The 24625-nt window shown below is 37.3% G+C and overlaps 2 protein-coding genes across 4 annotated transcripts in view; both read left to right on the top strand.

Annotated features, from left to right (window-relative positions):
• Nucleotides 1–743: 743 nt before the first annotated feature.
• On the top strand, nt 744–2085 carry vma21 (vacuolar ATPase assembly factor VMA21). The gene is made up of 3 exons (XM_059548518.1): nt 744–932; nt 1143–1252; nt 1412–2085. Exons 1-3 carry the CDS (start codon nt 871–873, stop codon nt 1552–1554), a joined length of 315 nt encoding a protein of 104 aa, XP_059404501.1. The 5' UTR covers nt 744–870; the 3' UTR covers nt 1555–2085.
• Nucleotides 2086–9494: 7409 nt separating this feature from the next.
• Nucleotides 9495–24625, top strand: part of LOC132139859 (neuronal PAS domain-containing protein 2-like) — a 64317-nt gene continuing 49186 nt past the window's right edge. For all 3 annotated transcript variants that reach the window (XM_059548514.1, XM_059548515.1, XM_059548512.1), the window contains exon 1: nt 9495–9692. The gene's annotated coding sequence lies outside the window, so the exon portion shown is untranslated. The remainder of the gene's footprint in view (nt 9693–24625) is intronic.

Below are 24625 nucleotides of genomic sequence, written 5' to 3'. Positions count from 1 at the left end.
TTCAGAAGTTCAGTGGTCCCCCGTCAGTACTCGTGTAGGCTACTACTGGAAACTCGTTACGGTGCTGCGGGGCCCCCTAGCGGACACGCGCAAACACACGCACACCACTGCTGCGTCCAGAGTTGTTAATTTCGCATATTATACGCAATTTAGGGCTTCTTTTTTGGAAAAAATCCCGGCTCGCGGGTTAGGTTTTTTCGGAGGGGGGGTAATTTAAAAAAAAAAATGTTGTTTGCTAGGAAAACCTGACAAGCAAATTACTTTTTTTCCCTTTATAAAGGTAGCCTAATTTTTACAATGTTTTTGTAATGTATTAATTATCACGGGCTGTAATAATAATGCAAATAATAATAATAACAATAATAATAATAACAAGTAGGCCTATACTAATAGTATATCTGGTTCGAATAGCCAATATTTTAGTAGACTATAAATATGTGGCTATGCTACAACTCCCCTTTGAAGCTCTTGTATTTTTCTCCTTTTCCATCTTTCCAATCCTATTCTGTTCACAGGTGATTGGAGATGAGTTTTGTTTCTGCTATGTTTCAGTTTGCCGATTTTTGTAAAATAACTTGTTTTTGCTTTTCAGATAAAAGGGTAGTTTCAGTTTAATATGTTACAAGCTCACTTATTAGTGATAAATAATCTTGATGATAATAAATTATCAAAAAATATTGTACTTGTTTTTGAAGCCGCGGTTGCTTATTTGTCTCGCGAGATTTGGCGACTGTGTCACGCTTATCCAGATCATGTGACAAAGACCCGGAAAAGCAAATAATTCAAGATGTCGCAAAACGGAATTACGAGCTATTGAGTTCCTATCTGTCTCTCTCTCTCTTTGTTTTTGGCCTTAAATAAAAATACAGAATGCAAAATTACGACAAGACAACTGTGGGCTCCATGCCTGCCACAGCGCCTGATTTCAGAGGGTAAGGTTGTCTGTGATGTGTCTATCCTTTCAGACTGCACATGACCTCACACCAAAATCACAATGACTAAGGGCACGAAACTAAGAGATTAAATTGAAATAGTCGATTAATGACTATGACTGTTGCATTTCAGATTATTTAAAATTCACATTTTGACTAGTTTAATTTGTATAATATCTCCTTGTCTCTTTCTTCCTTGCAATCCTTCAGGAATGACGGTTCTCTTGTCTCTGTGCTCAAGACACTCTTGTTTTTCACGCTTCTGATGATAACTCTACCCATCGGACTGTATTTTGCATCGAAGTCTTTTCTCTTTGAAGGTATTTTGCTTTCAAATGCTGATATGCTCCCAACATATTTATTTATTTATTAAAATAATAATATTTAATATACATGTTATACTACAGCTTAGTGTATTAAATCCTTAGTTGCTGATTTGCTTTTGTAATTTCTGCTTAATTCTCTTCTTTTCTTCACAGCCTCTCTTGGTTACTCCAGCAATGACAGCTACTTCTATGCTGCCATTGTTGCTGTGCTTGCCGTCCATGTGGTCCTGGCACTCTTCGTTTATGTTGCATGGAATGAGGGATCACAACAATGGAGAGAGGGAAAACAGGATTAAACAGGACTGAAAACTACGAGGAGAGATGGGAACACACATGATAGTCATTGATTTTATTCATTCCTGAACAAGAAAATCATAATGGAGTGACACCGTGTGTGTGTGTGTGTGTGTGTGTGTGTGTGTGTGTGTGTGTTTACGTTTCTCCTGAATATCTCAGCCAATCGGAGAGAAGATGCCTGATTTTTTTTCTTCATCTCATGGAGTGGTCGAGGTCTTCTTTTGCTCTGGCTGGAGGTCAATCTGTGTTTTTGTGCAGATAAGACACATTGTTCCTTCAATGTCATATCCTGACCCATATCAGTCGATTCAATAGATAAATTCAATTCTGAATCAACTGATTTCAAGCTGTTGTAGTCAAACCTAAACCTAATTTCAGTATCTTCCCTGATATTTTTACCCAAACATGCAGTGATCGTGTAGTCAGTTGGTTGTTTGAAACTAGTTTGTGTCTGTGTGATTAAGTCAAAAATAATTCCAAGATGGATCATTTCATGTTGTTTTATTTATCAATTAAAGCTGTTCTCTGGAGCTTTCATTTTCTCAATTTTTACCGGAATTGCACACCTTTTAAGCCACAAGAGTATTGCACTTCTTAGTTCATTTTATCATTTATAAATATTGTTTAAAATGACAGTTATGAGTGGGGTGAGAGCCAAAATGTTGATGTTATGTGTTTTAGATCAATGTAGAAAATATAAATCAATACTCCATCCCCTTGAGGATAATATTAAATAAAATGAATTCATTTTATTACAGCATTTATCAATATTGTGATTTAGTTTGATCTATGCCTATAATATCTACAGTGTTTATGATTTGTAAAAATATTTGATCACACGGAACCATGTGACATTTAATTATCTATTTTAACACTGTCTCTTTGTTTCTCCTGAATGGTTAACTATATAAAAGCACTCACACTTCTACTCAATATAATAATTTTGCATGACTAAATAAATGTGTTCGGTCTCGAAAGTCTGAAGTGGTTGCCACAGGTTTCAAGTTCTGCACATTTATCAAGTGGAAACTCTAATCATATTTGACAAGTGAATCAGCCTAAGACTATTATGGGATAGTGATGGAGGCAGTGAAATCATGAATATTAAGATGTTTCTGTATTTCTTAGCCTAGTTCGGGCAAGAGAACATGCCTCAATGCAACACAGGAAGATGATTACATGCAGAAGTTTGCCAAAGAAGGGATGTGTGTATGTAGTTTTGATCAAATTGGAATTCAGAAATAAATTCCTGCATGCCCATTGTTGAGACCATGATAAGACTAGAATACTGTCTTGAGATTAGCCCCAAGTTCTACCACACTAATGGGCATTTTAAACTCAATTCTAATATTTTATACCTTAAGCAATGAACAGTTAAGAAAAACAAGTTCACATAAAGGTTCAGAATAAACTGAATATATGTTTTATATGTTTCATATTATACAAACAAAAGGGGTCATTGAACCTCTGAGACAGTCTGCATCAAGTTACATAAAAATTGCTCCCCTTCCAAGCATGGGTTTGGTTTTTCGATGATTTCATGAATCTTGTCCGAATAGATTCTTAAAGCGCTGTTTTTCATCGGTACAGCTGGTAATGGAAGGAATGAGGGCTTTTACACACCTTCTGCTAAAGCAGAATAAGCCAGAAAATGATGATGATGATGATTAAGAAACAGAGGAAAGGGAAAAACTGAGTTGAATATCTTGAGGGATATAGCTGGGGAGGGAAAGCAGGAAAACATCCTCGTGGAAATATTGAGAATATGTCTGGGTGGAAGAGGAAAAGAACAATGATTAGAATTTCCTTGTTTCCTCTCCAGGTTTGTCATTTTCTCTGGTCATTGCCGACTACTTTCTCTCCATTCCACCCCCCCATTGAGCTGTGAAGTCCAACTGGGGTACACTACACTACAAAACTACAATGCTGACAGCAGAACTACTGAACTCTAGAAAATAGAACAATAGAAATTCATGTTTAAGCAATACGCTAAAGAGTGTAGTTAGACACAACACAACCTGCAACCCATTTAACTGTGGCTATCACAATGAATAAATGATTTGGAGGAATTTTGCATTACATCACTTAAGGTGAGACACTGCAGGCAAAAACAGAGTGTTTTCAAGCACCTGTCAATTTTGAGATTTTGGGCTTTCTTAGTGCTTTTTCAAACTAGTGGAAGGAAAACATCCAAAATTTTATAGCACTATATCTGTTTGTTTTAATAGATTTCAATTATAATACATATTTTTAAAGGCCGTTTTCTCAATATGATTTTTTTCTCCAACACTGAGCCATAAATCTCCACTTCAGTAGCACTTACACTCACCAAACTTTACATTTTTATTCCTGTCTATATTCTGGAGTTTTTTACAGAAGGATTTGTTCTTATATATTTTCCTTGATTATATACAACATTTTATTCCCCCCAAAATTGTGAAAATATATTGTTTTCTGGCTGTTCAAAGTATTTTCAGATTTTTGTACTAGACATTTATGCAAATTAGCGCATATTTAATTAAACAATGCCCTTATTTGCATTTTTAAACATACAATTTTTGAAAACTTGTAATACAATTTTTTTTTCAATAATCAATGTAATCAATCAACTGGGTAAGTAAGGTGATAACTATTAGTTGTTGTTTTTTACCCTATTCACCTGCAGTATCTCGCCTTAAATTGGATCCTATGGGTGCCATCAGAATGAGAGTCCAACTGTTTCAGACGGTTTCCACTTATAAACAGTGCTTGATATGTCCAGTTTTCTCTACTGATTCAGATGAGATTAATCACTTGGAAAGTCATATTATGGATAAAGGACTTCAATTTTAGCCAGAAACAGTTAAAATGACTTAATGGAGTTAAAAAAAATGTCTTGATTTTTTTAAAATTTACAAACATGCAGCTTTTCACTTCACAAGACGTTAATTGGTGGACTGGAGTTGTGTGGATTACTTGTGAATTATTATGATGTTTTTATCAGCTGTCTGAACTTTCATTCTGACGGCACCCATTCACTGCAGAGGATCGATTAGTGAGCAAATGGTGTAATGCTAAATTTCTCTTCTGTTCCGATTAAGAAACAAACTCATCTTCATGTTATGAACTATTCCTTTAGATCCTTTCGATAATCTATCTAAACATAAAAATTCGTATGCAACAAAAACAACAATCCACTATTAGTGCTGTACAGTGATATTGTACTGTAAACCAGTATTATAAAATAATTATGCAACATAAATAACTATAAAATACATATAAGGTATATTTCTGAGTAGACACTGTCTAAAATATGAAATGTTTTAAAATGTCTTTTTAAAAAGTGAACCGGAGTATTTTGTGTTCATATTTTTGCCGTGTTCTCGCAGAGTCTTGGCGCCATCTAGTGTGGTGTGTGCTATAATTGACCATGATGTGTGTGTGATTCACCTGAACATACTGAGGTCAGAAGAGGGAAATTTCAAACCATGTATTTCATCTGAGTTGAATTCATACACTTGAATTCTAACTTTTACTAATTTACTTTCTGAATAATTTTCCTAACATATTTTTGAGTTTGTTGAGAGTGAGGTTGCTATGAATGGCTGCTAGTTCTGTTTCCAAAGATGTCACCATTGTATTGATCCCGTAAGTGTGTTAAAGTGTGGACAAAACTGTGTAAATAAACATCTGGTAAAATAACTAGATGTGTTTTGTAAACTGACCCTGTCTTCAGGATCAGTTTTCAGACAGATATGCGTAGGTATCCAAGTCTTGAACTTCAGGACCTGCCGGATATTTCTAAAAAGGATACACGGTCTAAACATGTCTTGATAACACAGTATCACTAAAAATGGAGATATGAGAGGGAGAGGTCACAGGCTGGTTAATGTTAGTACAGCAATACTTTGTCACATAGATGGGGAGCTTGGAGGAAAAGAGGAAAGACTGAAAAATACAGGTCTTATTAGAAGCAAAAGCAGCTCCACATGGGGGGTCCATTATAGATAAATAGGGCACGGATAGCTGTTATCCAACTGTTCCTCAGACACAGCAGTCATGACCTGAAATCTACCCAGCACATGACAGAACCACTACAAGTCTCTCTTTTTCTGTTTCACTCGTTGCTTCTCCTCACTCCTCCCCAGACACAAAGAGATGACGTAGATATTTCATTCATTTGTGCGTCATCATTATAATTATTAATCCAGGTCTGTGTGTATGTATCTGTGAGTGTGCATAAGTGCTTGAGTTTATGGGTGGGTATGTGTGTATGTATGAGTCTTCCCCTATTATTCTCTGTGACTCACTCCCGTCGTGTAAACACAAATGCAGAGAGGTGAGAGGATGTTGTATAATCCTCCCCATTTCCTGTGTGCATGTGAATGTGAATTTCTACTGTCAGACAATGCATGACGTCACTGAGGTCAGAAAAGTCTTGACCAGTTCAGACTTACACACATACAACCAACACTCAGATACATGCAAACTGTACATAAATAATTTAAAGATCTTATCTAAAATAAATATTATATATATAATATATAATTGACAATTCAGTAATAATAATAAAATACTAAAATAAATAATATAAATTGTAATTTTGAATGAATTATTATTAATAATAATAATAATAATAATAATAATAATAACAGATTTAATAAGTAATATATCTATTGACGATGCCTGATACACATTGTAGAAAGCTGAATCAAGGAAGAGGAAGTATATGTCCATTGAAGATGATTAGTGTGATGGGATTTCACACTTTGGCTGCTGGTCAGTTGGCGCCGTCACTTAATAAGTATAGTAACATAATAAATGTAATGCATTTAATATAGTATTCATATAATTCTGCTCATACTTAGTGAGTAATGCTAAGTATGAGGAACATCTGTACTCAGCAAAGTGGCTCATGGCACAGATCTATTGTAGTACAGCAGTGGGATCTGAAGCAAAACCAAAAGGCCAGAAAGTGGTTCAGACATTGCTGAATATTTTTAGTCAAAGTATGAGTCCCGTCTCAACCTGTAGAACCAGAATGCTGTTCCCCAAGTGGAACACATCTGCTAAGTTTCCATGGACACAGTTTGGGCTCTCATCCTGTATTTTGATTGTGCAATGGTAACTAAGGGTGATTCACAGACTAGCGACCATTTCCATGGAGACTGGCTTCTCTCTCGCATTATCCTGGAATTTTTAGAGTGATCACTTCAAGTTCAGCCTGAGAGAGAGAGAGAGAGAGAGAGAGAGAGAGAAATGAGAGACGGAAGAAAAAATTCTAAACTTCATAGCATAATCCACAGAAGCTTATTTGAGGTTGTAAACACATATATCTAAACAATCTGTGCAAGAGAACTGTGTATGTGCTCAGCATTCAGTGGTAAAGCCATGACAGACTGTTTTATTTTGATTTATGCAATGTCATTTCTGATCAGTAATGATTTGCTATTTACTAATGGAAAAGACTACTGGTCTAGAAGTAGCCATCTTGTCTTTGCAGGCACAGACTTGTATATTTCATGCTGATCTTGGAACAGTTATTATGAAGCCCTTCGTTGAGCTCAGGCTGGTATATTGGCGTGAGTCTGCACACGGACTCATTAGGTATTCTGCCAGGGCACTGGGACAGCAATGTGCGCTCTGATCTGTACTTAAACACCAAACACCCTCTCTCTTCTTCATTATCTCTTTCACATCTCAAATGTCTCAATTTCCTTTATCATCTTAATTGATCTTACAGAACTAAAAGTTATCCTGTTATATGCATATGTATGTTATGTATATTATACAGCATTATTCTGCATGATGCCACTGTAATTAGCACTATTTACAGTACTTGTGTATACTGTGTGTAAATATGTATGTTTTCATCTGTCACTAAATGAATGTTGTGCACTGTGGAAAAAAGGGGGGAAATGCTATAATAATAACTGTAAGTAACATTATGGTAAAAATTATATTTTAGGAGAAAATACTTCTAAATCACTTTTTACTATAAGTTATAGATACAGAAATGTTAGGGTTTTAGGGTTTGGGTCATAAACAGCATTAATTGCCTTATAATTTACAGAGAAAAAAAATGCACTATATAGTATGAATAGTTCACCCCCCCCCCCCCCAAAAAAAACTATAATTTACTCTCTGTCTGGTCTTTCCAAACCTGTATGACTTTTTATGCATAACACAAAAGAAGACATTTTGAAGAATGTTGATAACTAAACAGTTTTGGCTTCCACTGACTTCCATTGTATTTTTTTTTTTTTTTTTTTTGCCCATATGTAATGTAATGGAAGTCAATGGGAACCAAAACTGTTTGGTTACCAACATGCTTCAAAATATCTTCATTTATGTTGCAGAGAAGAAAGTCATTCAGATTTAGAAAGACCAGAAGACCATGTACTCTGATGACGGTTTTCATTTTTTGGTGAACTACCCTTTAAATAAGGCAATCCATGTTGGATTATTAATTCCTATTAAAGGGGAATTCTCCAAATACACTGGTATATTGTGTTGTCTTTTGTTCATGTTTACTGCGTTCTTTAAATGTCCTCTGTGTTGCCCTGTGGGTATTTTGTGTTTGTAAGGTAACACTGTGCTCATTCTTAAGTTGCTAAAGAGGTCAATAATGAGGTTAATGGTTAAATTAAGCCATTATAAGTAAGGGCTTTAAATTTTAATTAATAAAAAAATTAATTGCTTGTGCATGTCCTTGTGTATGTAGCTGATACGATTACAGGCTGCACAACAGTGACTCAGTATGGATCAGCTGTGTGGTTTCTGCCTCGAGACTACAGCTGAATGTCCAATGTTTCATTGAGCAAGCACCGCTGAGCGAACCGTCGGCAGATGGCAATCACTGTCTGACATGACCTAGTTACAGACCACAGCACGATCCAATTAAAGCCCCGCCCGCCCGCTGATCTGTGTACAGTTTGAAAGAAAATCTTTCCACTTCGAAGAATTATGTTTCTTGGTGTTTAACACACGCAAACAATTGTGAATTTTAACGGTTTAGAGAAGGAAAACAATTTCCTTCTCTAAAAAAAAAGTAGAAAATGAATGGGGTTCAGTGTATTAATTCTGCAATGATTTTCTGGCTGTCCAGTTTTTCAAAGTTCTATGAGGGGAACGAAATCTGCATGTTTTGTGATATGCAGGCTAATAAAATGCTGAATGAGTACAGTAGGCTACTTTTTAAAATTTGCTGACGTGTTGCCAACTGTCGCACTTTTTAAAGGGCGTGAGTGGCGTACTGTTTCCATGGTTACCAGCTCAATCACAACTAACGTCAGTGTGAATCTTCGGAGACCGCTGTAAATATTAACGTTAGCTCTGAGCAACGTGGTGTGATCGAACTAACTTTTTATGCTTGCGGTAACGTTTGAAAACACCGTTGAACCATATATATTGGTAAGTTATATAAAACATAAAACCACAACCCCCTAATTAGCATTCAAGCGCGGGTAAACTCGTTGTTCCAGATGGGGGTTAGGGGTGAGGCAATATTTCAAGTCATCATTCACAGCCACAAACTAATAAGTTGGCAAAATACACCTTATGAAACAATATTCCTTACATAACATAACTGTCTACAGAACTCCCACGTCATTTGAGAAACTCGCACGTAACTATGAGATTTGTTTTTAAACATCGTTCACTCAAATGGTATTCGTAATATTATACTAAGTCGTACTAAATATAGATTCTAAATATACTAAAGAAACCATTTAATTCCACACTAAGAGCTTGCCTCGCTGAGAAACGGCCTCCTTAATTCTCCGCCGATGACATTCTCTGGCCGCCGTTCAAGCCGTTTGAGAACGGAGAGGGAGACGGTGGACCGGGCTGGCTGTCGAGCACGCGCTGCGGGTGTGTGCGTTCCCCTCCGCCGGCGAATCCGCCCCCTTCGCTCCTTTTAAGGAGTGACGATGGCTGATGACGTAAGGCGTGAGGTGTGTGCGTTGGAAAATGAACATCAGTGAATGAAAAAAAGCGTCCTGGAAGTCACTCATTGCCCAAAGAAACGGTGCCGGTTATGCAACTCGATTGCATGTGTAAGGCAAGGAGGGCAAAAACGCTCTCGGTGTGTCTCGTCGCTGGAGATTCCTAGCAACTTCTCTGTCGAAGTCAGGTTCTCATTGCTGCCTCTGATTAGGTGAGTACAGTCGGTTGTTGCTTGGTTTAGTTTGTGAAATTAGAGCACACAAGAAGAAGTGTGTCAATTTGTTAAAGGCGCCCGGTGCAAGCGCCCATAACGGGTTTACGTGTTGCTATGGACGTTTTGGTCGTTCAGTTAAAGTTGCAAAATATAGAACCGTGAGTGTTTGTGCCTTGTGTCGGTACTGACACATTGTTTTATTAGCGAGAAGTAAAACATTTTTTTCTGGAAATCCATTTATGTATTTTTTTCTCTCTGTGATGATGTGGACAGTTAATTGATGAGGACAGTCTATGTCAATTATTCCTGTACTCTTGTCAATTATTCCTGTACTTCATTCCTGAAATGACATATTCCAGGAATTAAGATATTAACTGTGATATCTATTAGTGTCAGATGGTTGGGCAGATTATGTGAGGCTGCATATACATATTAATTCATTGGCCGAGTTGACGTCTCTCTGTGTGTTTTAATGGAGGTCAAGAGGAACAGCGGGGTAAAATCCTACTTTATTTTCTTTTACAGCTTATAGGCTGAAGTCATAGACAATAATTTTAACGATGGCGATATGCCTATTGAAAGTTTGAACATAATAACCCTCAAAATAAAAACACTTATGAAAAGATTGCAAGTTATGTAACACATGACTTGAGAATCATGAGCCGGTGGGAGTTACGTCATGCCCTGGATTCGTTGAGAGGAATAAAAAGTTCACTGCTGACGAAGAGTCCTCGGTTACACGTTCTGGGTTTTTTCCCCCTCTCTTTTTCTATCGTCAGACTCGCCTCTGGTTATACTTTTAATTTTCGCTCTAAAATGACTGATCTCGCTTATTTGCTCATTTTGTGTGTAGTTAATTTGCTGGTGTTGCTAGTTCTGGACAAAGTTAACAAATGGATGCAAGTTAAACATTATTTGAGATATAGGTGACTTGTTTGATTGTGATCTGAAGGCTTTACTGTCTGTGTAGTTTGTTAACTTTCTAGTTTTATATATACATTGTGCTCGACTGTGACATGCTTTAAAGGGTTAGTTCACCCAAAAATGAAAATTAGCCCATAAATTGCTCACCCTCAAATAATCCTCTGTGTATATTACTTTCTTATTTCAGACAAATCCAGTCTGGGTTATATAAAAAATTGCTGCTCAGCGGGGTGTTGCAGTGTTTCAGTCATAGTTAGAATCAAAGGAACAGAAATATCAGTTTTTGGGGGGGGGGGGGGGTGTCCAAGGTTATAATTGTTAACAAAAACAAACGAAAAAAACGGAAACTAGGTAGGGAAAAAACATTGTTGTTAACTGAAATAAAAATAAAAACAAAGCATATATTACAAAAAAAAAAGATAACTAACTAAAACTGTAATGTGTGTTTGGCAAAACTAACTAAAATAAAATAAAATTATAGAGTAAATGTCCTTAGTTTTCGTCTTTGTCAGGGTCTTTCATATTTAACGCTATTTTAAACGCAGGGTATTCGTTCCGCTGCATTTCCTTTCCCTGCTCTCCCTCCTTCTCTCTGTCACTCATGCATCTCTCACATGCGTGCACGTGCACACACACACACACACACACAGCCCCTCCCCTCCGTGCACATCGCGTCTCCATGAGAACGAGTTTTCGTTAGACGTTGAAAGCAAGTTTGCGAAAGGTTGGTATCTCGATCTCGTGAACACCTTTCCACAACCACACATTAAAAAGTGGTATAAAAATATTTAAATTTCCTAATATAATTTTGTCTCTGTGTTAATGTCGACCCGAGAAGCGATTGAGCCTTCTTTAGAAAGTTAACTAGTCGCAAGTTTGAAGAAGTGAAGGAGCAGTACCCCCCAATTATGGTGGGGTAATTCACACTCTGGTTTCAGTTCAAAAGAAGTGAAATAAAAAGCCCCCATCCTTAATAAAAAGTGTCTCAGCTCTGAGGGGTGATCAAAGTCCTCCTGTAGCGAATGGATGCGTTTTTGTGAGAAAAATAACCATATTTAAAACATAATAATCAATCTAATCTAGCTTGCGTAGTGAATGGATGCGTTTTTGTGAGAAAAATAACCATATTTAAAACATAATAATCAATCTAATCTAGCTTGCACTTACTGTTGTACAGGAAAGCAGTTATGGGCGGATGACGTATGGGGTCGCCTTTGCGCATGCACCGAACACTGAAGCGCAGGGTAGAGATCAAAACAAAACAATGGTCACTAAGTATAAAACGAGGATTTGTAAAGAATGTTGGAGGATTTCGATATAAGCCAAGAGGGGGGAACTTTGCCTCCTTTGCTCCTGTTAACAAACGTTGGTTTTCACGGACATATGCGCAAAGCTGACCTCATACATCATAAGCCCGGAGCTGCTTCCATGTACAACTGTTGGCGCAAGCTACATTAAAAGTGCTATATGTAAATTTTTGACTCCTACTAAAGCATAAAAATACCATAATATGTTTGCAGATATTTAAAAAACATTCTAAGTTAACATACTTGTTTATCTGAAAAACAATGCTACAGTCAGTTATTCTCCTTTGAAAATGTGCGTTCTGGGCTGGAATGTCGGTCTCTGTTTTGTTTTGTGAAACCTGCCCACTGCCAGTTTACCCAATTGTATTTTGGGACTCTGGGTTGCCAGCTGGCGGAAAAAACAGTATTTAATTTCATCCATCATTAAGTGTGCTAGTTCCTGTTGGTTTACTCAATCTGGCAACCTGCAATGCCTAGTTCAACCACTCGGAGTTAATCCTACATACAGCACCTTTGAAGTGATTATTAAGTTTTGAATATGTATATTTTTTTTACAAAAACGCATTGATTCGCTATAGGAGGCCTTTGTTCACTCCCAGAGCCATGTGAGACTTTTTTTTTTTTTAATGGATGGATGCTTTTTATTTAACTTATTTTGGACTGATGCATGCAACACCTGCTGAGTGCCATTAAACAGCTTGAAAGATCCAAAAAAAATTTTTTTATTTTTTTATTATATATAACTCGTGCTTGGCACAGGGCGAGGGCATCTGGGCATCTTTTAATCTGTGGTTACCTGAATGAAAATCAAATGACAAGTCAGAATAATCTATGAACAAATTGGTTTATGTGATTATGGTTTATTATGAATAATTTCCACTTGAACTGCTTTAAAGGGGTCATATAATGCGATTTCAAGTTTTCTTTTTTCTTTGGAGTGTTACAAGGTGTTCGTGGTAACCCATACTCGGAATTGGTGCTCTGCATTTAACTCATCCAAGTGCACACACACAGCACTGAGAAGTGAACACAGACCCAGAGCAGTGGGCAGCTATTCGCTTGTTAAATCTGACATCACGTGTCATCGCTATCGTGTCCAAATGCTCTATTAGATACCACGAGAAAACAACAAAAGTTGCTAATATAAACTCACAATGTGATATAATACTACAGAGAAAGTTATAATCCTAACCTTTTAACTCCATACCGAAGTCCCAGATAGCCAGACAATGAAAATATAAATATAAATAAATAAATGTAAAATTATTTGTGTTTGGGATGCTGTGAGCACGGAGACTGTAGTGTACACCGTAAGTTTGAAAGCGTATAGCTTAAATGCTTAAAATGAATAAACAGTGCTCATAAACGGCTGCTGAGGTCGTATTCTCAAGTGAACCCAAACCCGTGACTTCCCACCCGTGAACTCTTTTCTCATGCTAGATCGATGTACTCCGAGTTCCGAGGTCACACAGCACGCGAAACAACGATGACAGCCCCTACGGATAATACTGCCTACGGATGCAGTTTATGCAAGTAGCACACGTTGAAAAAACGATTTTAGGTCAATGTACCGTTGCAATAAAAAAAAATAATCTAGTTACAATTCCTTGCGCTCAGAAAGTTTGGCGTAACTTGCCTGGAACGGTACAAAGTCGTTAGTCGTGGTATGAAATAGTGATTACGAGCTCAAAAACCTGCCTGGAACGCAGCATCAGAACTAACGTTATAGCGACTGACTGGGATGAGGAACAGGAGGCAAGAGCCAACATGTATGATGACCTGCAGCCGTGTAATTTCGAACCTGCCAGACGTGAGAGGGCAAATGAGGAATTGCCAAGAACTGATGTCCGTCAAAGCTTATTAAATGCATGGTCCGAAGAGAATGAGTGGAGAGTTGGTGAAGTGTCCTGGTGAGTTGCTATCGTTCAGCATCGCAGCAATGAGCACTAGAGCTAGTCTACGAGCAGCAGTGCACAATAACGACACACACACACACACACACACACACACACACACACATATATATATATATATATATATATATATATATATATAATTATTATTATTATTTATTTATTTATTTATTTATTTATTTACATTTTTTACTGTCATTGAGTAGCACAGAGTAAAAAAAATAAACGTTTTCTTTATATCTAGTGGCAGTGATCATGATGTTAGTTCAGATAAGTACCGGTAACCTTTTTCATAGTGTCGTAGAACTGGTAAACGTTGTCTTTGTCATCTAGAAATAGAAGGCATCATGCTAGCTATATGGACGTTTCTAAGCGTTTATCTCTTCCTCCGGTGAAAATGTTGTTGCAAACGTAGCCGCGTGTCTGTCGCTGTGTTTGGCAGGTGCTTGTGTGGGTGCTGTCCCATGGAAACTGCGCTGAAAAGCTTGTGCTGTAGGGAAGTGAGTGCGTTTGGGTCGCTGTTGGTCGATATCTATCTATCTGTCTGTCTGTCTGTCTATCTATCTATATATGTAGTCTATCTATCTATCTATATCTATGTATTTATCTATAATCTGCGCTATCTGAATACTCTCGTCTACTACTCGTCTCTCTCTAGTCACTCTCAATGCTCTCATGGCGGGCTTTGGTAAATTCTCTCCCCAACGTGACGTGATGCAATGCATTATGGGGGAAAGGAAACCGCTGTAAGATAGTACCTACTTTTTCGTATTATATTCCGTTTTGTGATAGCCAACAACATAAAATACAATGGATAACAGTTTAAATGTTTATTACCAACAAGCAAATTGCACAAATTCGTAAAAATCCTGCAACACGGCCTTTAACAACAAAATATATCGAGCACCCGGGGAGCAACTGGGGCTCCGTGCCTTGCTCAAGGGCACTTCAGCCATGGGTATTGAGTGTGGAAGAGAGCACTGTTCAGCTACTCCTTTTCACCTACAACTCCTGCCAGCACCGTGACTCGAACCTGCGACCTTTGGATTACAAGACCAACTGATTCTCGCTGTAGTATTTTTGCAACCCCCATGTCGTGGAGATGCTGGATGTTTCGTGTGAAAGCGACACTACTTGGTTTGGCCTTCCAAAACAGGACACAACTAGAAATCAGTGGTTAAGTTGTATTTACAACTCTGTTCCAGAACAGTTCAAACCAAATTCCTCCCACCATTCCTGCTGAAGCTAAACAGTAGATGAGCCTGGTCAGTACCAGGATGGAGATTTATGGGCTGCTACTGTAAGAAGTATTAGTGAGGCCAGCAGATGGTGCTCACCCTGTGCTCTTTGTGGGCCCTCATTCACCTAGCGATGGTGACATTCCTGTAAAAAGGCACCACCCTTTAGATAAGATGCAATGTTAAAATTATGTTGTGATTCTAAAATTCCTATAGAGTTTCTAAAAAAGGGTAGGGATGTAAACCTGCTGGCCTTATAGCTGCTGGTGTTGGCACCTTATGGCTGTTGCATCATCCAGCTTGATGCTGCACACTGCTGGGGGTTGCTCTGTAAAGTGCTTTGGCTGAGAAAAGTGCTAGATCAAAGTATGTGGCCATCTAATGATCCAAGAGCTTTTTGAGCAGTGCTGTTGGAAACAGGATTAAATAAGCATGTAGTACAAGCTTTAGACAACAAATTCTGATCTTTCTTTAACAAGATTATCAGATCCATCTGATATCAAATTAGAATAAAACCAATGCAGCTGGTTTCAAAACTCAGAGATTTCACCTGATATTCTTTTTCTCTCAGTAATTTCTCTCAGTCATGGTCCTCTTAGATAGTTGTTCCACCGGTTTACTGTCAAGCCTACAAAGAGCACAAAATGCTTTGTTTCACTTAAACCCTACATTTGTTTTTCAGAATCTCTTGTCACATGTGAATGAAATATTTGACTTCTGATTGTGATTTGCTGCTCAAATAAAAATTGTGTGTGAATGTGTGTGTGTGTGTGTGTGTGTGTGTATAATTATGGTGTTGAAAACAGCTCAGTATATTTTTTTGTAATTTCTTTGATGAATAGAAAGTTTTGAAGAACAGCATTTATCTGAAATAGAAATCTTTTGTAACATTATACATGTCTTTATCATCACTTTTGATGAATTTAAAGCATCCTTGCTAAATAAAAGTATAAATTTCTAGCATTTCTTTCCCCACCAAAAAATAAATAAATACTGTAATAATAATAATAAAAAATCAAATCAAGTATTAGAATACTGGCATATTAGAATGATTTCCGAATGATCAAGTGACACTGAAGACTGGAGTAATGATGCTGAAAATTCATACATTCACGTAGAAAACAGTTATTTGAAATAGTAAAAATATTTCAACATGCTGTACTTTGGATCCAATAAATGCAGGTTTGGTGAACAAGAGACTTCTTTAAAAACTTTTTTAGTAATATCAGTAATAAAATAATTTTTTACAGTTCAAAAACTTTTGACTGGTAGATTATTTCTATCTATCTATCTATATAGTTTCAAGTTTATTTGATCTGTTCAAGTTTATTTGAGGGAAATATTGTGAATCAGTCTGTGTCATGGATAATAAAGTTAGCAATTATTAGCCATGTTCGTAATGCAGTGATCATCACCCATTGGTCATTTAATGTAATTAAGTGATATAAAGCAACTTTGCTTTTTGTGACTTTGCTGTGCCACATATTGAACCAGATTCATATTAAATGTTTGCTAGTAAATTTACTATTGGTCAAGAAAAGAATATTTGATTGCAGTCAAACAGTCACATGCTGTCCAAACTGTGCGAATAGACATTGGCAAAACCCAGGCTGAGTCTGAAATTGCCCCAATACGCTTGTATAGTGCACTTTTTGAGGGGACAGCCATTTGTAGTGGTGTCCGAAACCACAGTGGACATTCAATCCCATAAAGCACCTCAAAGGCTAGTGTACCTATAGTTGATGTACACTTAATGGATAGCCACTAGAAAATAGTCATACACTGTGTGTGTCACGCTGAATGAATTCTGCATGGCGTTCACAGCACTTCCGATACATTCAGTGTCCAAATTCACTCACTTGTTTTCATTCACTTATTCATTCATGTGATGTGGAATAGTGAATGTGAAATAAGGGATGAATTCGAATACAGTTGATTCTCCTATTTTCAGACCTTTGAGTTGTTAGTACTTTCCTGACTCTTGATTGGCTCATCCTGAGGTTGCCAGTCACTGATTAAGTCATTGTTATCTCATCAGAATAATGCAGTTGTACTTTAGAAGGCTTTAGTGTTTTATAGCTCTCTTTATCTCTTTCGTGTTGTATGAATGTGGCTCTGTCATTTTCTTTCTTAAGTCTTTTGACTGTTACACTGTAAGGACAGTTAGATGCACTCTGTTTTGCTCTAAATGTTAATATGTTCTGTGAAAAGGTTCTCATTATTAGAAAACCTCATACAGCGGGGGGAAAAATTCCTCATCAGAAACTTGGGGTGGTGAGGGCATATGACAGGTTAACCAATCCCCCCACCCCCTAGTGTCAGTGTGTGTTAGGTAACGGGACACAGTAGCCACTGCTGTGCTGTTACAGAGTTATTTCACCAGGAAAACTGGGTTACTGGGGCACGGCCTGCAAGCTTCTCCCTAGCACGCAGGTAAGCATGTCATTGTGACTCGGCAGGCAGAAATGGCAGTGAGCTGCTACATCGCCTGAGCATGTTAAAAGAAGAACCGGCCCTTTAAGAGCTCTCAGAGCAGTGGTGAATGTTCAGATCCTTTCAGAAATACAGCCATGTGAACAGAGCATGAAGCTACAAAAAAAGAGAGCAGAAAGATAAAAATGGAAGAGAGATTTAGCAAAGACAGGCACAGAAATGGAGAGAGAAAGTAAATGAGAAACAAACAGAGAAAAACACAGTTGTGGATTTCGTTTTGGAAAATGGGGTTGGGGGGAATTCCCCCTTTAGGTGGCTCTCTTGGTGGGATTTTTATAAGTTGAGAATGGAGTTAGTGTATCTTTTAGACCTGTTAGACCTTTTTTTTAAACTACAATCATCCAACCTAAATGTTTCGTCACCCAGTGTAGGCCTATTTGTGTTTTACAATTTATAATGTTGTTGATTCATATTTATATTTTGAGGAAGATTTTTAAAAAGAACTTTGATTTCAAAATCTGAATTTAATTTATTTTACCTAAAAAAGACAAGTAAAATAAGAATAGATTAATGACAAGCAATGGCACAAACAAACAAACACACAATAACATGATATAAATAAAATAAACTGTGCTTTCAGGTAGGTATAACAGTAATATTCAGGTAGTGTACAGAAATATAATAATCTATTTAACTTTAAAATAACACTGGTTAGTCTTCAGGGTATAAGTAAACATCAATGTCAGACAGCAGCGGATTTATTTAAGTTGCTGTTTCTCTAAGACCTCATTACAAATAAGTTTTGTTTCACAACTGTTACATTCACTTACCGTATTTTTTGGACTATAAGTCGCACCTGAGTATAAGTCGCATCAGTCCAAAACTACGTCATGACGAGGAAAAAAACATATATAAGTCGCACTGGACTATAAGTCACATTCATTTAGAACCAAGAACCAAGAGAAAACATTACCGTCTACAGCCGCCAGAGGGAGCTCTATGCTGCTCAGTGGTAGAGTACAGGAGCATTGAGCAGCATAGAGCGCCCTCTCGCGGCTGTAGACGGTAATGTTTTCTCTTGGTTCAGTTCTCTTGGTTCACATCAAATTAATTTTGATAAATAAGTCGCACCTAACTATAAGTCGCAGGACCAGCCAAACTATGAAAAAAAGCGTGACTTATAGTCCGGAAAATACGGTAGTAACCTTGTCATTCCAAACCTGTAAAAGCTTCCATTCATCTTCAGAACACAATTTAAGATATTTTGGATGAAAACCGGTAGGCTTGTCAAGGTCCAGAAAAGTATTAAAGTAGTCGTCAGAATAGTCCATCTGCCATCAGTAGATCAACCGTAACATTATGAAGCGACGAGAATATTTTTTGTATGAGAAGAAAACAAAAATAATGACTTTATTCAACAATTCGTCTTTTCTGTCTATCCCCACACCACCGTAGCGCCATTTTGGAGAATGTGGTTGGACGTAGGATGCTTACGTTCTTCTGTGACAGCCGTGCCACAATTATGCACTGTTTCCTTTCAAATAATTTCAAAAATTCTGTTTCGATTTCGCCCTCCAACGATTATGAAAATATAATCATTGAGATAAACTGATTATTGCGCCCCATTCCACCCCCTTTCCAGCAGTGCACTTTCACTCCTCCCATTTTTACTTATAAATCAGTAAAATAATGTATGGAACTTTTGCAAAATGGGACGTGTTTGAGTTATTAAAGGTGATTCAATATATTAATGTTGTTAAAAGTGCTCAGAGACGAAACAGATCACGTCCATCTAAAGTAATTTTTTAGCTGAACGCAAGTGCCTAACTATCAAATACATGCAGAAATGTTATCATTCATGTAAACCCTCGTCGGTTATGTAATGAATGTAAAAAGATGAGAATGAAAATATGAGTGTATGATCAATTCAGCTCTTAAAGTGACAGTGGGCTATATTCCTGCTGCCGACTGTTTGCTTAATATTAATCAGACAACAAAAGACAAGGACAAAATCACTCACTGCTTTTTACAGAAGGTCTTTTGCAACTTTAATAACAAACAAAGGAAGTTTAATTCTTACAGTAAAGACTATGCTGTTTTATTTTACAGTTGATTATTCAATTTCTATAGGCTGTTAATTGAATACACATTTTTACAGCAGTTTAATTTAGTGGATGTTTTCATCCACGAACATAACGAAAGGGTAGTGAATTTGCCCAGAGTGTACCGTTGAGTTTTTGAAAAATTTCAAAGCATTTTCTCAAAATAAGATTTGTCACCAAAAATCATTCCATTAGCTCAAACACAGAGAAAGTTGTGGCCAAAATAAGACTCAACTTTACCCCCTAGTGGACAAAAACTACCCCAACAACGCATAAGGGATATATATATATATATTTAATTATTTATTTATTTATTTAATTTTTTTTTTTTTATATATGGCCCACTAATAATCATTTTAAATAATTGTGGATACAATATTGACCGAAATAATCGTGATTTACGATTTTCATCATAATGGAGCAGCCCTGTCTATGGGACCGTCACAAGCCTCCCGGTCTTCATCCAACATATCTTAAATTGTGTTCCGAAGACAAACCATGCTTTTACATGTTTGGAACGACGTGGGAGTGATTAATGTCAAAATTTTCATTTTGGGGTGGAGTGTCACTTTAAGTTCAAATAATAAATATTTTATTTACCTGCATGTCATGTGACCTGCATTACTGAAATCATGGAACTATGTTGTTAATTGTTTTTTTTTAATTCCCTTAAAATCTCAGGGTGTACTTCAAGATGCATTGAACACAGTGTGTGTATCACTGTGGGTAAAACATAATGTTTTGTGTAAATTTTTATCACAAAGGTCTCAATTTGCCCCCTAGTGGCAGTTGTGATTAACTTTCAGTTTTGTTTTGTGAACCCTGTCTGTACAAGGCAGCTTTATAGTTCGACTAAGATGGCCGAGAGAGCTTAACATGCTGCAGAATGTAGTAAATTGTACAGAATGTAGCTTACACTTAACTTTTAAACTGTCAGCAAATCTTTTTTGCTTTTTTTTTCTATTGTTTCAAATGTTCTTGTTAAGAAATACGGGCATGTAAACATGATTGGGGGAAAGTCGGCTCCTTAGTCTGTTAACAATAAGGCCGGCCGCGGAGAAAACGCGCTCTGACGGCACAGACGTTGGCGGGACTCACAAATAACGGTGTGCTAAGCGAATACGTTTTGTGAAGCGCTTCGTGTTTTTGTTTCACCACTGAATGGGATCCTCATCTGGTGGAATACATGGCTCCAGCAAGAACTTTTCCCACTCGTCTCGGCTGGACTCTCTGTAATCATCGCTGGAGAACTTTCCAACGAGTGGGCATTGCATCTTCATCGTGGCGACTGCATCCGCACCACTCACATCAAGGAAAATGTTCTGATAATGTTCAAAAAAGTTTTTTTTTCTTACTTCTCTCATGTTTTCATCGAGAAACCTGAGATGTTTGTGCCGAGGGTCTAGGGCAGACGCGAGAGGAGTTTTCACTGCATTCTCCAAGTTAGCGGTGTTTATTCGTTGCTTGAGAGATGCTGCAACAATGTTCTTGGATCACTTTCTGTGATCCTCCACGGCATATTTGAAGTACAAGAAGACCACAGTTCTTTTAGGCGGCGTTCACATATCGCGTCTTTTGGATGCTCAAGTTCGTTATTTCCAATGTAGGCGCGCGGTATGCGCGCTCATAATTTGTACGTGACGCGATATGTGTAATTCGGTGTGACGCGGTCCCGTTTTTTCCAGGCGCGTCCGAACAGCATCGAGTTAAAAACATCTCAACTTTCAGAATGCCGCAAGCGCACCTTAGGTCATGTGACAAGAACTAAACATTCAGCTTCATCCTTTCCCTTAACAACGTTGAAAGCTCAGCCAAGATGAAGGAACAGCTGATCATAGCTGTATATGGATTGCCATTTTGAAATAAATTTAGTAGCAGAGCTACTGAAAGCGATTTTTTTTGTGCTGCAAATCCATTTATCCTTTGCTGAAATTTCCGCGTCTTCATGGAGAGAACGCGTCGCCTCAGGAGCGCTTCTGCCCGAGCGCTTTGGAAAGAAGGAGAAAGCGGAGCGCATAGCCTTTTCCACGGCCTATTAAGCGCGATATGTGAATTGCCCCTTAATCATTCATTAATTATTTTTTGCTTGCATACACCTTCAAATATGCCGTGGAGAATCCCAGAAAGTGACCAAATTAGGTTTTATTGTGAAAAACTTATTTTTTTTTTTTGCGATATTCGAATATCATTTTTATTTATCGAATAATTAGAGCAGAACGAATATTCGAATGTTCGACTATCCTTGCACATCCCTAATTTGCAGTGCATTTCTTTATTTGGTTGTGTTGCGAGCATTTCAGTGCGTTTCTTTATTTTTTTGTGTTTTCTGTATTTGCAGTGCATTTCTTTATTTGGTTGTGTTGTGAGCATTTCAGTGCGTTTCTTTATTTTTTTGTGTTTTCTGTATTTGCAGTGCATTTCTTTATTTGGTTGTGTTGTGAGCATTTGCAGGTTGTGTGTTGTCAAATTGATGAAGATGTTTTCTTGATATGCTGGTGCGTTTTTTCTATTTGCACGTGTCTTCTGAAGTTGCAGCGCGTTGAGCTCTCTCGGCCACCGTATTCGACTGTAAACATATGAAACTGTGCAATGTAAACAGACTGTAAAAGTTATTATGTCATGCCTAGATGACTTGATGTTGCTCAAAGTCATCAAGAAATTAGATCTAGTGCAGTGAATTTTTTGTTGTAGTTTCTTTAGTAAAAGCACTAACGCAGTTAATATAGCAATATAGAATATCAATAGATGTAAACTGTTATAGCTGTTATATCTCTTCGCTCTGAGATCACTCACTTGTTGTATAAGTTTGACAGATGAATGCAGTGTGAATGATTTCTTCTCAAGGTCGTTTTGGATGAGCTTTTTCATTCAAAGTATTTTACTACTGTCTTCTGAAAGCTTCTTACTGATGGGACATAAATGTGACCACAAACACTCTTCTTTCATCTGCCTTTTTCATTGCTTTTATTGCATGTTGCTATATTTTACTTAAATATTCTTACTCCTGAAATGTCATTTGCCTTTTCCTTCTTATTCCTTTTTTTCTTAGTCATTACTTAAGTGCTCTGTCCTTCCTTTGACTCTAATCAATTAGAGTCAAGCTAATCAATTTCTACATTCATGCTTCAATTAGACACACTTTGAGGCATTACTTACATTTCCTATCTTTCTTTGATCTCCCTCTCATTTACATTCTCTAACTCGCTCTTCGCCATAAGTAGATGCTAGCCTTTGTCAAGAGGCAAACACGAGGCCCTGAGCAGGCCCAGATGAAAGATATAGGCTTTTTTCACTTTCTTGTGCCATTTTGGGGAAAATATCTGCTGAATACTGCAGAATTAAACATGGTTAAATATGTTCAACAGCGTAGAGAGCTAAACTAATATTGTTAGCAGATTTAATTGCATATTCAATTAAAATATGCAAGAGATGGAGAGTGTGTAGAACTTGGTGGTGAGGCAGACCATACAAATGTCATCATCATCCCCATATCAGCAGATGTTCTGAAGATTTCTTATACTGTTAACACATTAAATATTGAAGTAAAGTCAGCAATTTAAAAACTGCATGTACAATAAATTAATCAGAGCTGTTCTCTCTCACAAGCCTCTCAGTAGTCATCTTCCTGTTCACATGTAGTTTGCCCACTCTGAATTTTATTAGGCCTACATCACAAACAGATTGCAAACCAAACAAAAATCCAGAATTAGTAGACCGACATTATGATAACTTATTTTATATGCAGCTGCTTTATACGTGGCAGTGGGTTGTTTTTAGAAATGTATTATTTGACAATATAAAACTTCAATGTTCATTTTTGTGTACTCATTACCAACAGGTCACATAAAACAAACAGGCATCTCATGTGTCCTTATTTATTTTGGAAAAGATTATTTAACTATGCATGTTTGTCCATGACTGATACATGCTCTTTGTTTGGCAGTGAATATCTAAAATTAATCTGACTTTTTATATAATGTCAGATATTTACACACACACACACACACACATACACACAATCATCTACTAGTAGGATTTTTCCATTCCAGGGAATGATTGTAGTTTGCCATGAAGCTTTTGTAAACAGCTGTTTCAGGGCATATTTACCAGCTAAATGATGCAAAGACTGATTGAGAAGTTGATAAGAAATTATGAATTAAATCTACAGTGGTTTAAGCCAGAGGCATTCTCTTCATTTTCAATGAAAGAACAAAGCATCCTTAAAATGCGTTCAGATTCACTGGATCCATATGCCATGTTCTCATTACATTTACATTTTATGCATTTAGCAGACGCTTTTATCCAAAGTGACTTACAGTGCATTCAGGCTATACATTTGTTTTATTAGTATGTGTGTTCCCTGGGAATTGAACCCACAACCTTTTGCGCTGCTAACACGCAATGCTCTACCACTGAGCCACAGGAACTCTGCTCTGCTACCTTTTATCTATTTATTTATAACATCATAAATGTACTCTTAGTCTAAAAGTCTTTGAACTTAGTCATTGCTATACTTCGATATTACTACCTCTCTTTATTGGTGTAATAAATGAGATATGAAGGTTAAAAGCTGGTGCTTAATGTCTACAACCACCCCCAGTCATTATTATAAATTCCCTGATGAGAAGAGAGCTCATCGATAATGTACTCTGCTGCAAGGCCAGAATCATGCTAAGAATATCTCAGTTGTGCCTCATTAGTTTCCTTATGCTTGTGTGTTTGACCCACATCTCTTATTTGCAGTGATCACACCAAAGTGCCAGCACAGAGCAGGATGTGTCACGGATTTGGGATTAGGTCACTGCTACCACCATCAGCCATGTTTGTATTTTGCATTACTCACTGTCACTGACTCTTGGTCATGCTTGTTTATGTTTGTGGATGCTTTTGTCACTTTACAGTGTTTGAATGTTAATTAATTTTCTACGTACATTAAATATTTGTCAGTGATGCAAGATTTTTACAGTAATACTGAAATAATGAAGACATTCAGTCAGTTTTGAGGATCTGCTT

Source organism: Carassius carassius, chromosome 4 (assembly GCF_963082965.1).
Source record: "Carassius carassius chromosome 4, fCarCar2.1, whole genome shotgun sequence".
Classification (NCBI taxonomy): Eukaryota; Metazoa; Chordata; class Actinopteri; order Cypriniformes; family Cyprinidae; genus Carassius; species Carassius carassius.
Note: the sequence above shows the minus strand (reverse complement) of the source record. Positions and strands in the feature narration are given on the sequence as shown.

Bases quoted from the DNA above. Each gene is read 5' to 3' on its own strand.
- vma21 (XM_059548518.1), top strand. From the start codon at position 871: ATGCAAAATTACGACAAGACAACTGTGGGCTCCATGCCTGCCACAGCG. The intron at 933-1,142 runs GTAAGGTTGTCT...GCAATCCTTCAG, and splicing joins ACAGCGCCTGATTTCAGAGG to GAATGACGGTTCTCTTGTCT. The intron at 1,253-1,411 runs GTATTTTGCTTT...TTTTCTTCACAG, and splicing joins GAAGTCTTTTCTCTTTGAAG to CCTCTCTTGGTTACTCCAGC.